This window comes from Trachemys scripta, chromosome 8, assembly GCF_013100865.1.
Source record: "Trachemys scripta elegans isolate TJP31775 chromosome 8, CAS_Tse_1.0, whole genome shotgun sequence".
In the NCBI taxonomy this organism is placed as follows: Eukaryota; Metazoa; Chordata; order Testudines; family Emydidae; genus Trachemys; species Trachemys scripta.
In genome coordinates this window covers 32,367,073-32,378,755 of record NC_048305.1, presented here as the reverse complement: position 1 = coordinate 32,378,755, position 11,683 = coordinate 32,367,073, and the positions used below count along the sequence as shown (strand labels likewise).

General features: G+C 40.9%; 1 protein-coding gene across 1 annotated transcript in view; it reads right to left on the bottom strand.

Moving 5' to 3' along the window:
- Positions 1-3,889: 3,889 nt before the first annotated feature.
- FGF18 (fibroblast growth factor 18) overlaps positions 3,890-11,683 on the bottom strand; it is a 107,638-nt gene continuing 99,844 nt past the window's right edge. The window contains exon 5 of the mRNA XM_034780410.1: positions 3,890-4,858. Coding sequence (XP_034636301.1) covers positions 4,592-4,858 — 267 coding nt within the window. The 3' untranslated portion in view covers positions 3,890-4,591. The remainder of the gene's footprint in view (positions 4,859-11,683) is intronic.

The following is an 11,683-nucleotide window of genomic DNA, read 5'->3' as shown; positions in this document are numbered from 1 at the left end:
CACATACACTCTTTGACCAATCTGCAAGTATGCTACTGCTGCTACAAGGGAGAGACTAATCTCCCCACCCCACCCCACCCCAAACAGAAACCGAGGCTGCTGGGGGTGGGCTAGAGCTGTGGTGCCCCAGTGCTGCTGCCACCTATACTTAGTCTCTGTAATAGCTTTGTCCTGCACAACCCCAGAGAAAGCTGTTTCAGCATCTTCCTTCAGAACTCCTCTTCCTGGCACATGTACGTTGGTTTGTCAATTCTTGTGGGCCTCATGCTATGTGCTGATAGCCCCAGCTGTTCTGTGAAAAGCATGAGAATATCAGCTTCCATTTTTAAAAAATAGAAAGATTTGAAGGCTCTTGGTAGTGAAGAAAAGCTGGGAATTGTGAACCTAATGGTTCCGAAGCCAGAAGACCAAGACAAAAGAAGCCTGAATTCAGCCTTTTTAAAAATCTAATGATTTTAAGGCAATCTCATGATTTTTGAACATTTGGGGTTGGCAACACTGGATTCAGTTTCCTCCACAGTCCAGAGACGTACTCCTACTACACAGATGCCTTCTGTGAGTGGTGGTACAGGTATGGGGGGAGGTTTTTAGAGGGCTCTCAACCCCTCAAGGCAGTTCTAGCTGCTGGAAGGGTCAGGTGGGCTGGACCCACATTGATACAGCAGACCCTAGATCCACATCCCGCTGGGGGAGGGTTTGGGGTTTGTTTGTTTTAATGGGACTCTCACCCACCCCAAAACACATACAAACAGTTGGAGTACAAACCCAAGTGGTTGCTAGAGTAAAGAAACTGTTAGCTGTATGGTGCTTAGTACATAGTTACCTGCCAGAGGTGAAAGTAAGCTGGTACGGCGTACCGGTAAGAGCCAGTACACTGTGCCGGACTGGACTGGCTTCTCCAGCGGTGATTTAAAGGGCCCGGGGCTCCGGCCGCTGTGGGGAGCCCCGGGCCCTTTAAATCACTGCTAGAGCTCCGGAAGCCGGGCTCAGGTGGGGATTTCAAGGTCCCAGACCTCCGGCCTATGTGGAGCCCCAGGGTCTTTAAATCTTGAAAGGCCCCGCCTCTTCCAGTTGAGACCATGCCTCTTCCGGCTGAGGCCCCCCCCGCTCAGGACTCCAGGGTACCAGTAAGTCCTTTAAGTTACTTTCACCCCTATTACCTGCAAACAACAGGCTTGGTAGTACAATGCAGTAGATTGGGAGACAGAAGACCTGTGTTCTAGTCCCAGATCTGACTTACTGTGTGACCTGGAGCAAATCACCTAGTCTCTCTGCTTCTCTTCCTAAACTTTTTCTGTCTCATCTATTTAGACTGGAAGCTCTTCAAGGCAGGCACTGTCTCTAGTGCATAGCACAGAGGGTCCTGAGTTTGGCTGAGGGTTGGAGGTGCTACTGTCATACTAACAATACAACAATTCATAGCAGATTCATTGGAAGATAGGTTGTCAGGTCATTCTGGTTTGGTTGTGATTTTGGCCAAAGGTATTGGCTTGGAATCCTAATATTTATGGTTCCCGTCTACTCTGACGGGAGTTGAACAGGTTGATACTAGGGATGTCAATTAATTGCAGTTAACTCACACCACTAGCTCAAAAAATTAATTGTGATTAATTGCAGTTTTAATCATGCTGTTAAACAATAGAATACTAATTGAAATGTATTAAATATTTTGAATGTTTTTCTGTTTTCAAATATATTGATTTCAGTTACAACGCAGAATACAAAGTGTACAGTGCTCATTTTATTACAAATATTTTCATTGTAAAAATGATAAAAAATAGTATTTTTCAATTCACCTCAGACAAGTACTGTAGTGCAATCTCTTTATTGTGAAAGTGCAACTTGCAAATGTAGATTTTTTTTCTTATATAACTGCACTTAAAAACAAAACAATGTAAAACTTCAGAGCCTACAAGTCCACTCAGTCCTACTTCTTGTTCAGCCAATTGCTAAGACAAACAAGTATGTTTACACTTACGGGAGATCATGCTGTCCACTTCTTATTTACAATGTCTCCTGAAAGTGAGAACAGGCATTCACATGGCACTTTTGTAGCCGGCATTGCGGTATTTATGAGCCAGATATGCTAAACATTCATATGCCCCTTCATGCTTCAGCCACCATTCCAGAGGACATGATTCCATGCTGATGATGCTCGTGAAAAAAATAATGCATTAATTAAATTTGTGACTGAACTCCTTGGGGGGAGAATTGTATGTCTCCTGCTCTGTTTTACCCACATTCTGCCATATATTTCATGTTATAGCAGTCTCGGATGATGACCCAGCACATGTTGGGTTTGTTTTAAGAATACTTTTATTGAAGATTTGACAAAATGCAAAGAAGGTACCAATGTGAGATTTCTAAAGATAGCTACAGCACTCGACCCAAAGTTTAAGAATCTGAAGTGCCTTCCAAAATCTGAGAGGGACGAGGTGTGGAGCATGCTTTCAGGAGTCTTAAAAGAGCAACACTCCAATACAGAAACTACAGAACCCAAACCACCAAAAAAGAAAATCAACCTTCTGCAGGTGGCATCATCTGACTCAGATAATGAACATGAGCATGCATTGGGCTGCACTGCTTTGGATTGTTATCAAGCAGAACCCATTATCAGCATGGATGCATGTCCTCTGGAATGGTGGTTGAAGCATGAAGGGACATATGAATCGTTAGCTCATCTGGCACGTAAATATCTTGCAACGCCGGCTACAACAGTGCCATGCAAACGCCTGTTCTCACTTTCAGGTGACATTGTAAACAAGAAGCGGGCAGCATTATCTCCTGCAAATGTAAACAAATTTATCAGAGATTTGCTGAACAAGAAGTAGGACTGAGTGGACTTATAGGCTCTAAAGTTTTACATTGTTTTATTTTTAATGCCATTTTTTTTTGTACATAATTCTACTTTTGCAAGTTCAACTTTCATGATAAAGAGATTGCACTACGGTACTTGTATTAGGTGCATTGAAGTATACTATTTCTTTTGTTTTTTACAGTGCAAATATTTGTAATTAAAACATAAAATGAGCACTGTACACTTTGTATTCTGTGTTGTAATTGAAATCAATATATTTGAAAATATAGAAAACATACACAAATATTTAAATAAATGGGATTCTAGTATTGTTTAATCACATAATTAATAACGATTAATTTTTTTAATTGCTTGCCAGCCCTAGTTGATGTATGCTATTCTGTAGCTAAATGTTTCTCGTCAATATTTATCATTTACATAAGGGTTTTCATTGTCCAAAAACAGTACAAAACCATTAACTAGTCCATACTCACAACACCCTGTAAGGTAGAGAAGTGGTTGGTATCCTCATTTTACATGTGGAGAAACTGAGTCCAGAAATGTTAAGTGACTTACCCAAGGACATGAAGGAAGTCAAGGTTCTAGGGTTTAAAGGTATAATATTAAACTATATTGGCTAGCCTGAAACAAATAATGCCTTCTAAAACTCTAGTCAAGACAAGGCAAGTGTACTTTAGTGTATGTTAAACTGGTCACATCAAAGATCTATGGGGCAGATTAGCATAAAACTAGAGTTTTAGAAAGTGTCCATTAGACTGAGCAAACAAACAAGATCTAACAACACAGCTTTCAATCTTAGTCTGGACAAAGTTTCAGTGGTGGAAGAACTCTGTGAATTCCTGGTTCCCAACATAGTGCTCAGCCCATTAGGCCACGAAAGACAGGTTTCTATTGGGGAAAACTGGGGGAGGATTGAAAATCAAGCGTATAATGGAAAGCTAGCTCCGACCTTAACTACAGAGTGACTACCACTGTGATATAAGGATAAAAGTTCATAGCAATAATCAAAAAGTGTAAATTACAGCAATATGTACATGTGTTTTAAATAATTTTTTTAATTGTTGAGGCAGTAATACTTGGTTCATGGAACTGCAATATACAGAGAGGTGAAATAAATAGCTTATATATATATAATATATATAATATAGCTGGTTTTAAAATATTCCCTTATCATTGGTGTATTAGGTCACTTTTAGTCACTTGAATGTATTTAGCAGCATTCTCCAGAACTGAGCATAATGCAGGATCACAGAGCCGTGACACCTTATGTCATCAGAAAGGTTACAGAAGATCGATGCATTGAGAACTCCACGGAAACTCAATCACTGCCGCACACACCATCTTGTCTCGGGACAGTTTGCAGCAGACAATAAATAGATTACTGCAAAACTGGTGATTTTCGGGGCAGGGTCTTAGTAACTTTGGGAAAGAACTTTGGTTTTCTTTGGTTTTATTTTATTTAATATTAATTGTTTTTCCTCTGGGGATCTGCTTGAAATGTTGTCCGTTCCAAAAAGAGAAATAAGCACCTATGTGTCAACAACAAGAAGTCAATTTAAATAGAGCAGTTCATTTTGTTTTTCAAGTCACAATAAATCCCTAACAGCTTCCCCCAGCGTTTGCCATCCAGTCTTTTATTTTTTTTAATTTTTTTAATTATTTTTTAAACACAATGTACAAAAATAGAACTTCTTCCTTATTTTTAATGTAAAAATATTCCTCTGGTGTAGTTTTTTTGTGGTTTATTATTGTGACACTGTTTTTGTCTATCTTTTAACTGGGGTTGGTAGGTCGTATTCTCTTAGTCCTCTTGGTCACTGTGGTATACTTGAAAGGTTTCTGTAACTCCACTTGACCCTTTGGGTACCTTTTCATAAAATGCACATCTTGTTGATTTTCCTGGGTCTTGGGCCCTTTTCGTGGCCTTCCCTTTTTGGTAAATCCAACGTACCAGCCAGAGTATTTCGCAGACATCAGTGCTGTGTAGTTGTTTTCTAGGACTTTTTCAATGAAGACACACTCTTTGCTGGTGCCATCAGGCTGCAAAAGGGAAAGAAGATTCATTTCAATCAGTTGCAAACCCCTTGGCCAAATAGCAATTTTGCATAAAAGAGCAATTACAGGATCTGATCCTGTTCTCTCCTGCTTGCAGTCCAGTAGCTGGAAGGGGGGGTGGGGAAGGAATATCAGTTGAAATATTCAAAATGAACCATTAACACTATTGTTTGATTCAAGGGTGCCTTTTGTTTTGTTTTCTTTCTTTTTTTTTTTTTTTTTTTTTAAAACACTCCTAACACAGGGATCTAGTTTTTGTAGGGAGATTTTCAAAGACACAAATACCAAGTAGTCACCTAACTTCGTAAACCTCCCCCATTGTGGCCTGTCCCAATAAAACATATCCCTCTGTGAAGCATACATCAGAAGAGCTACTTGCAGGAATCTTGAACAGGGTGAATAACAACACTTAATGTTTGTTTAGAGAAGTCCTAAATTCTCAGCAAGCTGGGGTGTCAATCTACCATTTCGAAGCGGGGTAGATCAAAGAGCACTAGGGAACTTTTAATCCACAGCAGCAGGGTCCACAAAAACGCTTAGTGTGCGGCAGGATAGTGCAGAATAGATTTACACCCCTGCTTGCCATGAAGTAAGTATTCATTTAGTCCAACCCCCAGAATTTAGACTGCTCTTTTCAAAAATGCTTTAGGAGTTAGATGCCCAACCACCATTGAACCCACCACACCCATGCAAAATGGGGAACTTCTCCCACTAAGGTGCTTTTGAAATTTCATCCTTAATTTCTAATGCACTGCCCATTGGCAACCCAAACATTAACTAGCCATACGATTCCTGGGAGGTGCAGATTGGTATTCTCATTGGAGAGATGGGGAGCTGAGCCCCAGAAAGGTGCTGAGCGCCTAGATCTCCCACTGACATCAAAGGGACATCTGGGTTGCTCAGCATTTTTGAAAATCTGGCTATTTACTTATGTACCGATTTTTCAAAATCTCGTCTCAGGCTCTTTATTTCAGTGCCGAACTGCAGAACGTAACTTTTGGCCTCTATTTTTATTTTTAATCTTGGAGTAAAAATGGACACCCAAACATCAAAGAACTTACTTTTAAAAGTTTACCTTTACATCACTTTACTGTGGCGACTCAGGCGCCAGACGGTGCCATCATCAGAGCCAGAACTGGAACTCTTAGGCCTGTACTCAGAGCACTAGGCTCACTTTCTCAGGAAGGTCTTCTAAGCCTCCTTTTCAAGGGCGATCATTATAATGGAGGATGGGGCATTTCTACTAGAAATTCAGATGCCAAACATCCCAACATTTGGGACTAATGCTATTGAGGGTTTTGGTTCAGCCCAGTTTACAGTTGGGACCATTTGCAAAATTCTAAACCAGATCTGGATTTGGAACTCCAGCAGCATTTTGATCTGTGGTTTAGATTCAGGCAAATCTCTAATTTATACAATGCATTCAGCAGCACTGCAAGAGTCACGGCATCACATAATAGGATATTTAAGTATTTCAGCCAAGTGGAAATCCTACAAACACTATAATCCTATGCCAGAATATATTGCTATTTTACCTTTAATGGCTGAATAACTGGAACAGTCCATGAAACAAATCACAGGTCAGATGATGCCTCCTGTATCAAGTCTTTCTTTAATTTCTTTTTCTTTTCTAAATACATCAAAACTATAACTATCCATCCCAACTTTGGGAATATTTACAGGACCTTCACAATAGTGTTATGATCTGGGTGAAACCTTGTTATGGGCTGAATTAATACCCCATTGAGATTGATAGGTGTGAACTGACCCTTCAATTAACTTACCTGTAAGCGTAAGTACCACCTAAGACAAAAGGTGTGTGTGAACCTGCGGAGGATCTTTTGACTGAGCATTCTTTTGGATGGGGAAGGTCGGGGGATGAGAGATCTCGGAAACTGAGGTCAGACAAGAACAGAGTGAGAGAGGCAGCCTGAATGAGCAGCTAAATGCATGTCACTGACCCTGGGTAGAGGTTTTTCAGGTCAGGGTGCAGGCTAAAAAAAAAAAAAAAAGCACTCTTGGTGCTGTGAGAAAAAGAAGCTGTTTCTTGCTATTTTATTCCTTCTGTGTTCCAAGACACAGGACTTCATACATTCTTTGTATATATACAAAACTGCATCAGAGAAATGCCTGACTACCACCACTTTCTACTCCCAATTCGAACACCCACAAGCCCCCAGACGTCAACTAGCTGCTCATGTCAAAAAGGGGCAAAACCATAAACAAAATATGGAACATTATATAGGGCCTAATCCACAACTCGCTTAAGCGAAAGGAAAAATTCCCACTGACTTCAATGGGAGCTGGATTAGATTGCTACAACTAATTAATAAATAATATAGGGTTTTTCATCTGTAGCCCTCAAAGTGCTTTCCAAAGGTTGGTAAGCACCATATAAGAAGTTGCTTATACTGAATAACTTATACGTAGAATTATTACTACAATTGCCTATGAACAAACAAAAACAGTCAAAGCCCTTTCAGTCCTTAGCAAATTAATTCTCCAAATGCCTGAGAAAAATAAAATTAACATGTCACTGCACAGAAGCTGCAGCAGATCACAGGAGGCAAAGGATTGGTCACAGAGCTCTGGCAGAATAATCGCTATGTATGTCTGAAAATGGGCCAGGTGGAACAGATGGGAATAGCACCAGCCATTCACCTCCAGAGACATGAGCACAGAGTAAAACTGGTACTCTTCAGTCTGCTCCCTTCTAAACACTTGTCTAGAAAATGGTTGCAGAGCTTGGTACAATTTGTCAGATGCTGTTAATCTCAGAATCTGAGTCAAGAGAAAGGCACAGCCAATCTGAGCTGGTTTAGAATTCATTAGACCTGTGATCTCGAAATTATTTTGTATGAGCTACCAAAATCAGCTGTAACTCAGAGTCACTGCAACCCAGGCTGGATTCAGAGAGGCAACCAAAGGGGAAAGGCTCCATAATTCATCACTAATCTCCAGAACTATCCATTCCCCCTTAGATCTTCTATTCATGGATGCATTTATGTCATTTAAACTTGAAACCATTAACATATCATCTTGTCAAAGCCTTTTGTTTGCTACACAAACTGTATAGTACCTGTCTCCTTAAGAAGGTAAGGGGAGATCATAAACAATTCTACAATAGCAACACAGAATCATACGAGGGAAAAGTTTGAGAAGAGGCCCAGAAATATACATTGCCCACCAAATATACATAATCAGGAATCCATGCACATTGACAGGGGTTGAAGCCAGCTCTGCTACTGACTAGCATCCTACATATTTGGGAAAGTATAAAGGTCATATTTTATCATCTATAATTTTGAGCTTACAAATGCTTTGAGGAATGGCAGGGCTGTGCAAAACCCAGTGGTTTCAGTTCACCGGGGCTCATCCTTTGAGTTCAGAGTTCAGTCAAAACCACAGCGAGAAAACAGATGACACTGCAGAATTCCACCAGGTTTCAATGTGAAGCCAGAAACAGCCCCCGGTTCACTCAAAACTGGGCCCGGCACATACCTTTCAACAATTAATACAATTTAAACACTAATGTGGCTGAGTCTCAAGTTCACACAAAATTAGGTGCTGATGAACCAACCAAATTCCTTCTGAGCTATTAGGTATAGCAGGGAATTGGAAAGCTCATTTCCCCTACATTTGCAGAAAGGTCCTGGATTTGACCCATGACCTTGTTGCTATGAAAATTTGACCACTTTTAATATATCTATTTTGGGGCTTTCTGCTTGCACTGCAATGTCATTTTCTTGTGGAACACTTAGACATACTCAGGGATGAGACTGGAATGAAAAGAAGAAAATGTTGGGGTTTTTAAAATTATTATTAAAGGTATTTTCTGTGTTTATGTCTCGAAATATGCCAGCAGAGTCTACAGAAGAGCAATGAAGAGTAGGGAGAGAGGATACTACTTCAGGCCAGGTTCAGGGCTAATTTGAAGCAAATAAGGTCCTTAAAAATAAATTTAGCCTGGAAAAGAAGGCACTAAATCATATAACAACGTGAAATTAAGGTGGCATGTACACGTACTTTAAGATAATTCATGGATAACGAACAGAAATTGCTTTTCTCCAAGTAAATCATTCTTATATGTGCTAGGGCATGTTGTAGAGACAGACAGATGATTTTATAGCATCTGTTATAAACCCCGATAGACTGGGAATATAGAACATAAATCACTTATATAGAAGGGTCTCTACATCATGTAATCTGTCCCTGAGATAATCTATTAGTGAAAAAGCAATTTCTATTCATCCTTTAGGGATTATTAATAAAGTAATTTATAAATGTCACCTTAATTTCAACAGATGCCACTCATTTAAGGCCCAGTTCTGTTCCCATTTAAATCAGTGACAAAACTCTCATTGGTATCAGGCCCTCATTGTATGAATATATGAGCATGTCTCTTGTCAAGCCAGAGCATGTCATCAATATGGGGCCAAGCTGACTTAGTGTAACTGCATTGCCTTCACTGGAGACACAACAGGGAGGGAACTGGCTAATTCAATTCCAATGCACTTCAACTGAACAAAATCCCACCATTCTCCTGGGAAGTCAGCTGAAATATTGAAATTAAAGCAGTAAAATACATGACTGGAGTCCTGAAGGAGTCTAAGGTGTCTGATGCACAAAAAATTGTTTTGGTTTCCCTCTATTCTCCTCTCATTCCAATCAGATTCTGTAGTCTAAGGGACAATCCATCCAACCAACCGCCCGCCTCCAGGGATGCAGATGGTCCAACACACAGCAATATTGATGCAGTTCCCTTACACAGAAGAAGAGGGTAGGAACTGGGGAGTCAGAAAAGAGAGATTTGACATCCAGTGCACTGTGTTGGTTGGGGGATATTAGTGTAGCAAAAAAGCTAAAAGTTCCACCAGTTCAAAGAACTTCCAGTCTTTTGGGAAGGTGTCGGGGGGCAAGGGTGCTAGTGCCAAAGAGCCTACGCTGAGTTATCTGCTGAGAGGATCCTCAGTCTGGAAGGTGGGTCCATTTCCCTTCTTCCAGTGAGAACCTCAATGCCCATCCAAGTTACCACACCAAAGCACTCAGCAGAGAACTTGGGCCTAAGAGTTATGATGTCAGCATTGCATTTGACCCTCAGCATGGTGATTTTCTGGAGTGCAGTCCAGACTGACTGAGTCTCCTATGACAATACCTAGACAAGCTTCTAAGAAATGCTATTTGGTACAGACACCAGTTCAGGAAGGGCACTTCAGAACTTCCCTAGCTTTGACTAAGTCTCATTGAAGTCAATGAAAATTAAGTGCAGGCTTAAAATAAAGCACATGGTTAAGTGCCTTCCTGAATTGCAGCACAGTCCTCAGATTCATGCTCCTAAATCACAAGCAGCTTCCATTTTAAACCTCTAGAAGAAAATAGCAGTAAATCCCCAACCTAAAAATGCGTTCAGTACTCCTTGGTGTCTTATTTGTCCTGAAACTCCCGCCTTCCACACACACTCTCACCTTCCTACCCCCCCCCACCTCCTGAGACAGAACTCCCCTTAAGAAGATTCAAGAGGAGGAGAAAGAAAAGAGAAATGGCCCCAACCAGGTTTAAATGTCAAAATGCAAGAACTAGCTGTTTGAGGGTAAAGAAAAAAAAAAAAAAAACAACCTCTATTCTAACTGACTGTCTTTTCCAAAAAATTCTTAGTCCAAACATATGCTGCTGATATTGGGTTGCACACTACTCAAGTAGACTTCAATGGAGAGATCCTGCCAAGTTACAGTATGTATTAATTTCATAGATACTGAGCTGGCAAAATGCACTCTAAATACAAAGTAGTAGTGCAATGTATTCGGAGAAAGATTCTTTAAATGTATAGAATCCCTGAAAACATGAGAGCTGGACACTGCAGTGCGTCCCTTGCATGATTACATTGCTATGCAGTGTGGGAGGGGGAGATTCACAGCAGTGCATGGGACTGGCACAAAGCTGCACACCACTTCAATTTTACTTCAGCCCACAAAATAGGACTTATGTAGTAGCACAAGCCTGATGCACACCCTCAGCACAGGAGTGAATTTCATGCTGGGTTGGCACCTTTCTAGGACACAGTGCAGGTAGAGACCAGAGAGAGACGTTCTACTTCTGAAGTTTGAGTTCAGATCTGGAATTGGAAGGGCTCAGATCCAGGATCTTGGTTCAGGCCCAAACTTTAATTTCCAGTAAAAGGAAAGGCAGCTTCATCTATAACATTTATACATTAAACACCACCCTTTTACGTAGGCTTAGGATCCTACTTTGTCTTTTGCCTAATACTGTGCAGAGTGCTTGTGTGCTGGCTGGCCACCACCACCCTCCCCAGAGATGGCTGCATTACTGCTGTACGTGGATTGCTCATAAAGGACTGGAGAGCCTCCGAAGTGAAATGTGCTAAGTACAATAGTTGTCAAACAGTCGCACAGTTGGGCTACTGGGGCCAATTCCTCACAAGAACTGACACAAGTTCTATGGCTATTTCACTTTCCCAAGCTAGCCCCATTCAACTTTTATTACTTCCTTGGGACATGCTCCTTAGCCAGAAAAATAACTTGGGTTGGAGTGTTATCTCCTGTATTCTTTAGATAGTAACTGAAAAGCTCATGGAGATCTGCCACCCTCTCCCCACACATTCAATGTAACTCAGTTATACTGACAAACTACTTTATACTTAAGAACATAAGAATGGCCATACTGGGTCAGGACAAAGGTCCATCTAGCCCAGTATCCTGTCTTCTGACAGTGGCCAATGCCAGGTGCCCCAGAGGGAATGAACAGAACAGGTAATCATCAAGTGAGGCATCCCCTGTCGCCCATTCCCAGCTT